The sequence below is a fragment of the Kogia breviceps genome, chromosome 13, assembly GCF_026419965.1.
Source record: "Kogia breviceps isolate mKogBre1 chromosome 13, mKogBre1 haplotype 1, whole genome shotgun sequence".
Taxonomy (NCBI): domain Eukaryota; kingdom Metazoa; phylum Chordata; class Mammalia; order Artiodactyla; family Physeteridae; genus Kogia; species Kogia breviceps.
In genome coordinates, this window is record NC_081322.1 from 30,414,160 (window position 1) to 30,428,044 (window position 13,885).

The 13,885-nt window shown below is 40.5% G+C and overlaps 1 protein-coding gene across 9 annotated transcripts in view; it reads left to right on the forward strand.

Moving 5' to 3' along the window:
- KLHL32 (kelch like family member 32) overlaps window positions 1-13,885 on the forward strand; it is a 235,391-nt gene that overhangs the window by 195,830 nt on the left and 25,676 nt on the right. For all 9 annotated transcript variants that reach the window (XM_067011495.1, XM_067011502.1, XM_067011496.1 and 6 more), the window contains 3 exons: window positions 2,275-2,333; window positions 5,564-5,756; window positions 7,429-7,523. In XM_067011495.1, coding sequence (XP_066867596.1) covers window positions 2,275-2,333; window positions 5,564-5,756; window positions 7,429-7,523 — 347 coding nt within the window. The remainder of the gene's footprint in view (window positions 1-2,274; window positions 2,334-5,563; window positions 5,757-7,428; window positions 7,524-13,885) is intronic.

Here is a 13,885-nt window from a genome sequence, read left to right on the forward strand (position 1 = left end):
GGGGCTTGTTTCCTGGTGCAGGTCCTCTGGGATGGGAATCCCAGTGTGTGGCTCAGACCCCTTGCTCATCAGGGGCGACCACCACTGTGGTTGTGATATCCCTCCCACTTGTGGTTGCTGTACCCCATGTGTGGGTTCTGACTAGGCTACATCTGTGCCCCTACTTCTCGTCTCAATATCCTTAGTTGCAGAAAATCTGTTCTGCTAGTCTTCAGGTCATTCTCAGAGATTTGTAGTTATCGTTTTGGTGTGTTTGTGAGAGGAGGTAAGCTCAGGATCTTCCTACTCTGCTTTCTTGATTCTGCCCCAGTACACATTTTTTAAAATCAAAAAATTTCCCTAGGAAACTTACAGTTTGGCTCAATTTTAGATCTTTATTGCAAAATGAGTTGCTTCTTTGTGATACTTATTAAAATAAGAATGTTATTCATTTTATGCTAGCATCTAGAACTCTGTATAGGGCAATATTTCTAAAGATAGATTTTTTTGGGGGGGTTCTCATATTTCTGTTATTTTACTACCTAATATTTAATATCTACTAGTGTTATTTTCTCACTGTGCTCTTTTATGTGTTGTTTTATAGTTTTTCCATTTGGTTGTAAAAATTAAAGTAGAATCAATAATTTCTGGGTTTTACAGGGCTCAGTGTACACCTCAAACGTGAAAAGAAGTATGAGGACAAATGGGAGAATCTTAGATAGAATTGTGATAGGATTTTAGTGGTTCTTGATCTAGCAGAAGGTCTCAAGTCTTTTGGATCTAAGCTATTGTCAAGAGGGCTTCAAAAAAGTTGAGGATGACAGCAGCTGCACTGCCCTAGTCTAGATCTGTGCTGTCCAATATGGTAGCTGGTAACCAGGTAAGACTCATATAAGAAAGGCTCATTACCTTATTGAGCACTTGAAACGTGGCTAATCAAGATTGACTTGTTCTGAGTCAAAAACGCACAGGACTTTGAGGACTCAGTATGAAAAAAAGAATATAAAATACTTCAATAATTTTTTATATTAATTTTATGTTGAAATGGTAATATTTTGGCTACACAGCAGTTCACCCTTATCTGCAGTTTTGCTTTCTGTGGTTTCAGTTACCCACAATCAAACATGGTCTGAAAATATTAAATGGAAAATTCCCTAAGTAAACAGTTCAGAAGTTTTAAATTGTGCACTGTCCTGAATAGCATGATGAAATCTCGTGCCATTCCACCCCATCGTGCTCCAGATCCCCAACCATTGACATGGTCTGCTTTTGACATTTATCCATTGACATCATCACGGCTCGATGTCCCAGGGTCACCTGAAGCAGATGATCCTCCCTCTGACATAGTGTCAGAAGGTCAGTAAGTCACCTGATGATATGTCACAATGCTTATGTCATTCCCCTCACTTCATCTCATCAAGTAAGTTATCATCTACATCATCACCAGAAGAAGGAGGAGTACAATACAGTAAGGTATTTTGAGAGAGAGACCACATTTACATAACTTCTGTTAGAGTACATGGTTATAATTGTTCAAATTCATTATTAGTTATTGTTGTTAATCTCTTACTGTGCCTAATTTATACATTAAACTTTATCATAGGTGTATATGTATAGGAAAAACAAGAAAATATATATTGTTTGGTACTATCCACACTTTAAGGCATCTACGGCAGGCCTTGGAATGTGTCCCCCACAGATAAGGGAGGACTACTGTTTAATGTGACCCCTGAGAAGTTTAAAATGGCATATGTAACTCCTGTTTGTAGTACTTATTATATTCTGTTGGACAGCACTGGCTCTAGATCTCTTTTGATAAGTAATGTCTTTTCTTAGATATGGGTCTTCCAGAGAGACATCAAGATATCACTATGTTAGTGCACATAAGACTAGAGCTGTAAAATTACCAAGGTAGCGAAGGACAAGACTTTTCCTTATAACTCTGCCCCTGGCATAAACTGTATAGAGATTTGTCTAAGTGTGCTGTGCTTGCTCCCACTCCCTCACTGTACTTTGCCCTTCATTCTGGCCATGCAGGGCAGCTTGACAAAATTGGGGGCCTCCTGGAAATCTCAGCATACTTGTTGCTTGCTCTCAGCTGGATCGCTTCTGAAATGTTTCTTGAAAATGCAACTGCTTCAACAATAAGCTTCTTAATTATGTCCTGGGTTCACCATGAGGGTATACAAACAGACCCTCAGCAGTAGCTAATTTTCCTTTAATTGTATCTCATTCTCATGTTGGAATATCCCATTTCTTATTCATGAAAGCCTAACAGGTGTTAATCCATTACAGGTGGAGTAACTAACACGGCACAATATCAGAACAGACTGATGGTATATGAACCTAACCAGGTAAGACTCATATAAGAAAAGCTCATTACCTTAATTTAAATGGATTTTTAAAGATTGCTACAGTCATTAGGAGTCGGAATGCCAAGTCTATACACACACATGCAACTTAAACTTACATAGAGAAAAGAAAGCATCTGGATAAACTGCTTTTTGGTTGCCTTTTTTTTTTTCTCACAAAGCACAGAATTTCAGCTCTTTTCATTTTATGCTGTACTCAATGCTCAACTTTTTCAGAGTTTTGCATAATGTAGGAAAAAGGGAAAAATATATTGTTGAGTTAAATGCCCTTATTACCATTTATCTCAAGTGGCTGTTTATCGTTGAGGCTTCCTGAGAAAGGATTTGGATTGCCCTGTTGCTACATCCTTTTAGAAGGCCTGTCATTCTAGGAGGGGAACGTGCTTATGGTTTCCTTATTCCCAAATAAAGTGATAACTTCTATTTAACTCTATATAGCCAACATATCCCAGGACAGTGTGTAGGACAAATCTGAAGAAGTATCTGAAGAGTTGGTTCATGTTTTTCATCTAAGAGCTGGGCCTGTCCCTTCTATCCACTTTTCATGCACACTTAATGACTTTTCTTTCCCCAAAAGAAGAACTATTTTTACTCTCTTTTCTTTCTACCAAAGTATCTGTAACTGTGGCACATGTTTGCTGAATTTTGTCATTTCTGTGATTTTGGTAATGTAAGTATTTTTCATGATTTTGACAATATTCCAGAATGATTTGATTTGGAGGTTTCATCTTCATCAGCTGAAGATAATGGAACACAAAACAACAGGTTGGCTTTGGCACTCTGGGTTGGGACTAGCCATCAAATATATGTTCAGAGTGACCTCAGTCTATTTAGTATTTTTTAATTTTAACAATTACTTGATTCTGAGTTTAGCAAAGGTATTTCTGTCTTTGCAAGTGTTTCCTGATGTCATTAGAAGCTGTAGGTTTCAGAGACCATGTGTCCCTGGGCTGGATGTCCCAAGAGAGATCATTAATTGCAGTTGCTTAAGTTTGGTGCACACGTGGTTAAAGAGGAAAAAGGTGTTAACATTTCTCAAATGAGTTCTGTTTCATGTTTGTACACACATGCTCTTTTTAAAAATTCTGCTGGCATATTGTTTACGGTGGGTACTGGCAAACATCACATCTGCTTGCATCTTGCTCAGAATCTCAATAACTCTATCATTCAGCCCTGGTGCTTATTTCTCTTCTAGGCCTTTGTGGAGAGTCGATAATGCCTGCCATCTGCCACAGAGCACATCGCTACCTGCCAACAGGCAGGCTGGGGTGACCTCTGCTTCCCCAGCACTGATTAGTATTCACACGCTAGCTTATTAGGAATGACCCCACCAGGCCTCGCCTTTGCAGCGGTTGGCGGCTCACCTGGCAGGCACGGCAGTGAAGGAAGCTAAAGATATAATCAGGGGATGCAGTCAGGCTTTGCAAACCAGATGGCATCCATAGTCCTGTGGCAGGGGACTGGACTGCTAGTGGAAACATTGATTCCTAATACTGTGATGGGTTGCCTCATTTTAGAAAGCACCTAAGGAAAGCATCATCAGTCTTGAGTTAAATCACTCATGCATAATGTATTAAAGATATTTCTTAGGAGAATATCTGAAAGAAAGGTTTGACTGTTTTATTAAAGATACATTTAATTGGAAGGAGATTCTTAATATGACATGTTTAAAAAGGGGGGAGCAGATAAATTCAAGGCTTAAAAAATTGGACAGGGCTTCCCTGGTGGTGCAGTGGTTGAGAGTCCACCTGCCGATGCAGGGGACACGGGTTCGTGCCCCGGTCCAGGAAGATCCCACATGCCGCGGAGCGGCTGGGCCCGTGAGCCATGGCCGCTGGGCCTGCGTGTCCGGAGCCTGTGCTCCACAACGGGAGGGGCCACAGCAGTGAGAGGCCCGCGTACCACAAAAAAAAAAAAAAAAAAAAAAAAAAAAAAAAATTGGACAGACCACTTTCTTTTTCTCATGTTAGTGTATCTTCGAAAGTGAAATTACAAATGAGCCAGTTGATATGCCAATAGTGAATGGACCAATATTTATACAAAACTTTTTTTGCTTCTTCCTTTACACCTCTGTGAACTGAAATCCTATGTATTCAAACCATCATATGATTTTTCTGGTCGAAATCCAAAATTTTCTCTGCAAAAAGAAATAATCTATGTTCTTCCTGTATGTTTAGTGTTTATGTAGAAAGAAAATGGTAAGGTTTATTTACCTGTCCATTAGTTAGTTGAGATTTAAAGTCATATTTGATTTTCATCCATTTTTATATTATATTTTAAATAGGAGCCTTATTTGAGAGGAGTTGAGCATACCTTTCTCATTCCTGAGACTGATCTAGAACCAAATATTAGAGGTTTCACCATTCCCTAAAGTTATCACAGAACATTTGGTCTTCTAACAAAACAGATAACCGTGTGCCTGGAAATAACCTTTCCCAATTTGATGAAGATGTGAGCGTAAATATATTAAAGGCTGTGAGGGGTTTGTTGCTGAATCAAATCTTAGCTCTTCCATTGACCTCTGGAGGTTCATCCTGGAAAGAACAGCAAAGCTGCCCTCACATTAACTTATGAAGGGTCCTTGGGCAGCCAATGATTATATCACAATAACTTTTAAAAAGTGCATATTATTGGACATATGTGCCAGGCATTGTTCTAAATGCTTTAGGTGTATTAGCTCATTTAATCTTCACAACAGGCTTGTCAGGTGGGTACTGTTATCTCTATTTTACAGATGAGGAAACAGGCACAGACAGGTTAAGTAAATTGCCAGAGTCACACACAGATGATAAACTCAGGCATTCTGCATCCAGAGCCTGTTTTGTTATCATTATACCACCGTACACAGTATACCTAACCATGCACTTGTACTCTTAAGTCATTTGCAGGACTAAGTTCTCTCAACTGGGAGAAATAACCAGTCATGAAAACTTCTAAATTCTCATATGCTCCCCTTACAAATTCAAAATGCAACCCAAGGAAGAGGAAATGCCTTATGTAAGTTGCAAATAGAGTTAGAACATGTGGGCTCTTCTGCACTTGTTCTCGGGCAAGAAGCCCATACCTTTCAAAGTATATAAACAACATTCAAATAGAATGTGATTGATAAACATTAGAGTCCCCACTACTAATGAGGCACTGCTGTTTTCTGCCCTGGAGGTCTCCACTTAACAGAATTCACCTGAGTTTCTTTTTTCTCTTTTTTGTCTCAGAATAAGTGGATAAGCCGCAGCCCCATGCTGCAGAGGCGGGTCTACCATTCCATGGCTGCTGTTCAAAGGAAGCTTTATGTTCTTGGAGGCAATGACCTGGACTACAATAACGACCGGGTCCTCGTGCGGCATATAGATGCCTACAACATGGACGCTGACCAGTGGACGCGTTGTAATTTTAACCTGTTGACTGGCAAGTACCCTTGATTGAGTAAATCAGGAAAAGCAGAGATTCAGGAAGTCGCCAAACTTGTTTTCTTAAATATCTGTAGTGCAGTTGTAAATATTAAGTGCATGGTGGTAGAACAACTTGCTTTTATTACCCAGAAAGGTGTGCATAGTTTATCTCACAAAATCGGACTCAATCAGGTGGCTGAATATCTGGTTTCTCAGGGCCTGTGCTACCTTTGTGTGTGTTTTCACGTTGCCAAGAGAGACATGTCAGGTCCATTATTGTCAATCAGTATTCACGTAGAAACATCGGTGTAAGTAGGAGGAACCAGGCGCTGAAAGAGGTAATGACTCTTCACAGGAGCAATTTATTTTTTACTTCTCACTACTTTTAGTCCTCTTATTTCTCGTGAGTGCAGGAGAATGGTCTTCATTGTTTGTCAGTGTCAAATATCCTTTCTGCCCGTATTCTCCTAAAGACAAAACCTTAGAGATGTTCTGTGCATGGGGGTTTGGCAGCACTTCTGGCCACACAGACCCACCCAAGCATTACCACGGGGTAGCACTAGGTAGGGACCATACTCACCCCACAGGGGAATAAAATGAAAGCAGCGAACAGCTTACCCCTGACTTTTTTTTGTGAAGTTGAAAACTTGTCCTCCCTTTTCGGCCTACGTGATTAAGATCCCTTCCAGGCTGCTCTAATAGGAAAATTGCAAACTCAAACGGGTGGGCTGGACTATTGCCTCAAGACATTTTAATATGCTCAGTGGGCACTCAATCACTCACAGCTGCTGCTTTGGAGGCCACAGTGTGGGCATAACCAGTGTGAGAGGTTTAGATGCTTTGTATTGGGCTCCTGTTTTTGCGAAAATGATCTTTGAGGCCCACCTACAACCACTTAACTCTAAGTTGCTGTTGTGGTACCTTAGCCCCTTGGTCCCTCGATCTGTGATTCTGTTTGCTGTAGGATCCAGCTTATTTATTACCTGAGTCAATCCTGTGTCAGCCCATCAATAAAAAGAGACTATCTCACTCTCTGATGGCCTCCAGGGAAGAATATGTAGTAGTGAGTTATTCTGTCTTCTTTTTTAAGTGGGGGAGGAACCTTTCATCATTTTGGCGTGTCAGTATCTAGGGACTACCCAGGCTGGTCCCAGCTCAGGAACTTTAATATAGTCTTAAAACTGTTGTGTATGAAAAGAAAAGAAGGGTCGTAACTTTATCAATCTTTTCTGTCATTTGTCTTCATTTGGGGCACACTAGGGGCATGGCTCTGTTTTATTGGCTTCTTGTGGTTGCAGCCGTTACAAATGTAAGCACTTGCTTAAAAGCATTTGTAGTACAAGAGGTGTTTTGCATTCCTAAGCTATACCATATAAACTAATGGCATACAACATAGTATAAATCTTAGTTCTATGTGGATTATTGCTGTATTTAATGCTGTATTTACTAACTTGGCTGGCTGTTAAGTGTTATGGCCGGATTCTGACCCAACACAGAGTCATTCTCTGAGAGTGGTTAATTCTTCCCTCTGAGAACTGGGAGACAGTGATTAGTTGAGGCAGAAATCCTGTGGAATATACAAGTGTGCCACAGAGGGAAATTGTATCCCTCAGTGGCAGAAGGGTTAATGAAGACATGCAAGGAAATGGATTTATTTTTCCTCTTTTATTCACTTCTCTTTACTTTAGGCCAAAATGAATCTGGAGTTGCTGTCCATAATGAGAGAATATATTTAGTGGGTGGATACTCGATTTGGACGAACGAGCCTCTGGCTTGCATCCAGGTGAGTGGTTGAAGTTCCTTTTGGAGTTTGTTCAAGTGGTTCAGTGAGGTTATTTTTGCAGTGCTGCTATTGCAGGGAGAGATGTTTACAGGTAGGAAGAAGACTGAGCTTCCTTTGTGCAGCTAGTTCAGCCACTAAACTTCATCCTGCATCCTAAAGATGCTAACTAATAAATGATGGAGCCCTGTTGAAAATAAAGATGGCAATGAGCTTTGAAAATATATGTTATACTGGAAATGGGGAAAGTGGAATGCTTTTTCCTTTCTTACAAACCAAAACATCTAGAAATCTTGGTAATAGTACTTTCACATCTGCAAAACTTTACAAATGTCTCCTTTCTATTCCATTTTCTTATTTTCTGTATTACAGTTCATTCAACAAATGCCACCTATGAAGGTGTTGTTCTTTTCTGGCAGAAGTGAGTAGTAGTAGTTTACGATTGGAAGCTTGTATTGCTTCCCTCTTAGAACTGTTTTTACTGTGTTTCATAGGTGTTTTTAATTTATCATGTTTTCATTTTCATTTGTCTCCAGGTAATTTTTTAATTCCTCTTTGATTTCTTTAGTGATCCACTGGTTGTTTAGTAGCATGTAGGTGAGCCTCCATGGGTTGTGTTTTTTGCAGTTTTTTCTTATAGTTAATTTTTATTCTTGTAGAGTTGTAGTCATAAAAAGATGCTTGATATGATTCCACTATTCTTACATTTACCAAGGCTTGTTTTGTGGTCTAGCATGTGATCTATCATGGAGAGAAGGTTCCATGTGCAACTGAGAAGAATGTGTATTCTGTTGCTTTTGGATGGAATGTCCTATATGTAGCTATTAAGTCCATCTGGTTGGATGCTTCATTTAAGGCCAGTGTTTCTTTATTGATTTTCTGTCTGGGTGATCTATTCACTGATGTAAGTGGCATGTTAAAATACCCTATTATTATTGTGTTACTGTCGTTTTCTCCCTTTATGTCTGTTAATATTCACTTTATGTATTTAGGTGCTCTATTTTGGGTGCACAGATATTTACAAGTGTTATATCTTCTACTTGGATTGACTTCTTGATCATTATGTAATGACCTTCTGTGTGTCTTGTAACAGTCTTTGTTTAAACTCTATTTTGTCTGATATAAGTATTGCTTCACTAGCTTTCTTTTGATTTCCATTTTTATGGAACATCTTTTTCAATCCCCTCACTTTCAGTGTATGTGTGTCTTTAGATATGAAGTGAGTCTCTTGTAGGCAGCATATATATAGGTCTTGTTTTTGTATCCATTCAGCCACTGTGTCTTTTGATTGAAGCATTTAGTGCATTTACATTTAAAGTAATTATCAATATGTATGTTCCTATTGCCATTTTGTTAATTTTTGGGGGGTTGTTTTTGTAGGTCTTTCTTTCCCCTTCTTTTGTGCTCTTGTGATTTGATGACTATATTTAGTGTTATGTTTGGATTCCTTCCTTTTTTTCTATGTACCTATTGTAGATTTTTGATTACCATGAGGCTTATATATAGCAATCCGTGTATGTGTATGTATATGTGTGTGTGGTTTTAAAACATATATGTGTTGTTTTAAGTTGCTGATCTCTTAATTTCAAATGAATTTTAACAACCCTATATTTGTTTTCCCCTCATGATTACTGTTCTTGACATGTTTTATAACAAATTGTTTTGTGTATCCTGTAACTGCTTATTGTGGATATAAATGATTTTTACTACTTTTGTGTTTTAACTTTTCTACTGGCTTTCTGTGTGGATGATTTCCTACCTTAACCGTTTGTTTATTTACTGATGAGCTTTATACATTCATAATTTTCATGTTTCTAGTTGTGGCCTTTTCTTTTAAGTGAAATAGAAAAGAGAAGTTCCTTTAACATTTCTTATAAAGCTGGTTTGGTGGTGCTGAACTCTGCTAGCTTTTGCTTGTTTGTAAAACTTTTGACTTCTCCGTTAATTCTGAAAGAGAACCTTGCTGGGTGGAGTATTCTTGGTTGTAGGGTTTTCCCTTTCATCACTTTAAATATATTGTGCCAATCCCTTCTGGCCTGCAGAGTTTCTGTTAAAAAGTCAGCTTATAGCCTTATGACAGTTCTCTCGTATACAACTTGTAGCTTTTCCCTTGCTGTTCTTAATATTCTTTCTTCATCTTTAATCTTTGCCATTTTAATCAATGTATCTTGGTGTGTTCCTTTTTGGGTTAATCCTGTATGGGATTCTGTGCTTCCTGGATTTGGGTGACTGTTTCCTTTCCCAGATTAGGGAAGTTTTCAGCTATTATGTCTTCAAATATGTTCTCAGCCCCTTTCTTTCTCTCTTCTCCTGGGACCCCTAAAATACAAATATTAGTGTGATTGATGGTGTCTCTTAAATTGTCCCCATTTATTTTTATTCTTTTTTCTGTTCAGCATCAGTGATTTCCACCACTCTGTCTTCCAGCTCACTGATTCATTCCTCTGTATCATAGAGTCTGTTGATTCCTTCTAGTGTATTTTTTTTTTTTTTTTTTTTTTTTTTTTTGCGGTACGCGGGCCTCTCACCACTTTGGCCTCTCCCATTGCGGAGCACAGGCTCCGGACGTGCAGGCTCAGCGGCCATGGCTCATGGGCCCAGCCTCTCCGCGGCATGTGGGATCTTCCCGGACTGGGGCACGAACCCGTGTCCCCTGCATCGGCAGGCGGATTCTCAACCACTGCGCCACCAGGGAAGCCCCTTCTAGTGTATTTTTCATTTCAGTTATTGTATTCTTCATCTCTGGTTGTTCTTTATAGTTTCTAACTCTGTTAAAAATTTCTAACTTCTTGCTTTGTGCATTCATTCTTCTCCTAAGTTCTTTGATCATCTTTACAATCACTACCCTGAACTCTTTCTCAGGTAGATTGCCTATCCATTTCACTTAATTCTTCTTCTGGGGTTTTCTCTTGTTCCTTCATTTGGAGTATGTCCCTCTGTTGCCTCATTTTGCCTAACTTGCTTTTTAAATTTTTCTGTGTCTGGTAGGTTGGTTACAGTTCCCAGCCTTGGGTAAGTGACCTTTTGTAGAAGATGTCCTATGCATCTCGGCAGCACACACCCCTCTCATCACCAGAGCTACATGCTCTAGTGGTGCCCCTATATGGGCTGCATGGGTCCTTCTTTTGTGACAGGCTGACTGCTGTGGCTCACTGGAGAATGGAGTCAGGGTCCAGAAGACCTCAGGGCTATTGCCGGCCCCCTGGTAGATGAAGCCAGATCCTGGGCCTAATGCTAGCCTACTGGTGGGCAGAACTGAGTTCTGGGAACTGGATGCAGGGCTCAGGGGTCCCAGAGCTATTGTCCAATCACTGGTGGCTGTGGCTAGTTCCTAACACAGTTGGTTGCAGGGTCTGGGCTGTCCTGAAGCTTGTATAGGCCTGCTAATGGGCAAGGCCAGGGCCCAGCCAGTGTGAGGGCAGGGTCTGGCCTGCTGGTGGAATGGCCAGTTCCACAGGCTGCAGGGCTGCAGTTGTATTGTGGCTGATGTCCACCCCTTGGTGGATAACAGTGGTCCTGAGGCTAGAGAAGGCTCACCACAGGCTGTTGCAAGGGCCCAGGGATTTCTGGGGCTGCTGACTGTGTCCCAGCATCTCTGGGTGGAGGGCCCTAGGGGCCCCAAATCTAATGTCTGTGTACTAGTTTGTAGGGCTGTGTCCTGATCCCTCTGGTAGGCAGAGCCGTGTCCCGGGAGCTCTGGGCTCAGGGAGTTTTAAGGCAGCCCTTCTACTAATGGGTAGAGCTGTCTCTGCTCAGTTAGCTGCTTGGCCTGAGGCATCCCAGCACTGGTACCTAGTCTGTTGGGCCAGGGTAGGGCTGGGTCCCGAGGCTAATAAGGTAGATGGAGAATTAAAAACTGGCGCTTGCCAGCACCAGTGTCCATGAGGTAGAATGAGCTCCCCAGAATGGCCACCTCCAGTGTCTGTGTTCACAGGGTGAGCTGCGAGATCACTCCAAGATCAACAGGTAGGTCTGACCAAAGCTTCTGTCAAATTACTGCTTCTGCTCTGGGACCAGGAGTATAAGGTTTCATGTGCACCCTTTAAGAGTGAAGTCTCTATTTCCTCCAGCCCTCTGGCACTCCTGAAAGTAGGCACTGCTGGCCTTCAAAGCCAAATGCTCTGGGGGCTCATCTTCCCAGTGCAGGACCCCTGGGCTGCGAAATCCAACACGGGGCTCAGACCCCTCACTCCTTTGGAAGAGCCTCTGCAATTGTAATTACTCTCCCCACTGTGGGTTGCCCACCTGGGGGTATGGGACTTGACTATATCACAACTCCGCCTCTCTTACCCATCTCGTTGTGGTACCTTCTTTATATCTTTAGTTGTAGAAGATCTTTTCTGGTAGGTTCCAAACATTTTTCATCAATGGTTGTTCTGCAAATAGTTGTAATTTTGGTGTGCCTGTGAGAGGAGGTGAGCTTAGGGTCTTTCTACTGTACCATCTTGCCCAATCTCCAGAGTCAGTACACTCTTCGACATCAATCTTAGAAATATTATTATTATTTTTAACATCTTTATTGGAGAATAATTGCTTTACAATGGTGCGTTAATTTCTGCTTTACAACAAAGTGAATCAGTTATACATATACATATGTTCCCATATCTCTTCCCTCTTGCGTTTCCCTCCCTCTCACCCTTGCTATCCCACCCCTCTAGGTGGTCACAAACCACCTAGCTGATCTCCCTGTGCCATGCGGCTATTTCCCACTAGCTATCCACCCTACATTTGGTAGTGTATATATGTCCATGCCACTCTCTCACTTTGTCACAGCTTACCCTTCCCCCTACCCATATCCTCAAGTCCATGCTCTAGTAGGTTTGTGTTTTATTCCCATCCTACCCCTAGTCTCTTCATGACTTTTTTTTTTCTTAGATTCCATATATATGTGTTACCATATGGTATTTGTTTTTCTCCTCCTGACTTACTTCACTCTGTATGACAGACTCCAGGTCCATCCACCTCACTGCAAATAACTCAGTTTCATTTCTTTTTATGGCTGAGTAATATTCCATTGTATATATGTGCCACATCTTCTTTATCCATTCATCTGCTCATGGACACTTAGGTTGCTTCCATGTCCTGGCTATTGTAAATAGAGCTGCAATGAACATTCTGATGCATGACTCTTTTTGAATTATGGTTTTCTCAGGGTATATGCCCAGTAGTGGGATTGCTGGGTCATACGGTAGTTCTATTTGTAGTTTTTTAAGGATCCTCCATACTGTTCTCCATAGTGGCTGTATCAATTTACATTCCCACCAGCAGGGCAAGAGGGTTCCCTTTTCTCCACACCCTCTCCAGCATTTATTGTTTCTACATTTTTTGATGATGGCCATTCTGACCAGTGTGAGATGATATCTCATTGTAGTTTTGATTTTCATTTCTCTAATGATTAATGATGTTGAGCATTCTTTAATGTGTTTGTTGGCCATCTGTATATCTTCCTTGGAGAAATGTCTATTTAGGTCTTCTGCCCATTTTTGGATTTGTTTGTTTTTTTGTTATTGAGCTGCATGAGTTGCTTATAAATTTTGGAGATTAACCCTTTGTCAGTTGCTTCATTTGCAACTATTTTCTCCCATTCTGAGGGTTGTCTTTTGGTCCTGTTTATGTTATCCTTTGCTTTGCAAAAGCTTTTAAGTTTCATTAGGTCCCATTTGTTTATTATTTTTTAAAATTTCCATTTCTCTAGGAACTGGGTCAAAAGGATCTTGCTGTGATATATGTCATAGAGTGTTCTGCCTATGTTTTCCTCTAAGAGTTTGATAGTGTCTGGCCTTACATTTAGGTCTTTAACCCATTTTGAGTTTCTTTTTGTGTATGGTGTTAGGGAGTGTTCTAATTTCATACTTTTACATGTAGCTGTCCAGTTTTCCCAGCACCACTTACTGAAGAGGCTGTCTTTTCTCCACTGTATATTCTTGCCTCCTTTATCAAAGATAAGGTGACCATATGTGTGTGGGTTGATCTCTGGGCTTTCTATCCTGTTTCATTGATCTATATTTCTGGTTTTGATTACTGTAGCTTTGTAGTATAGTCTGAAGTCAGGGAGCCTGATTCCTCCAGCTCCATTTTTCGTTCTCAAGATTTCTTTGGCTATTTGGGGTCTTTTGTGTTTCCATACAAATTGTGAAATTTTTTGTTCTAGTTCTGTGAAAAATGCCAGTGGTACTTTGATAGGGACTGCATTGAATCTGTAGATTGCTTTCGGTAGTAGAGTCATTTTCATAATGTTGATTTTTCCAATCCAAGAACATGGTATATCTCTCCATCTATTTGTATCATCTTTAATTTCTTTTATCAGTGTCTTGTAATTTTCTGCATACAGGTCTTTTGTCTCCTTAAGTAGGTTTATACCTAGA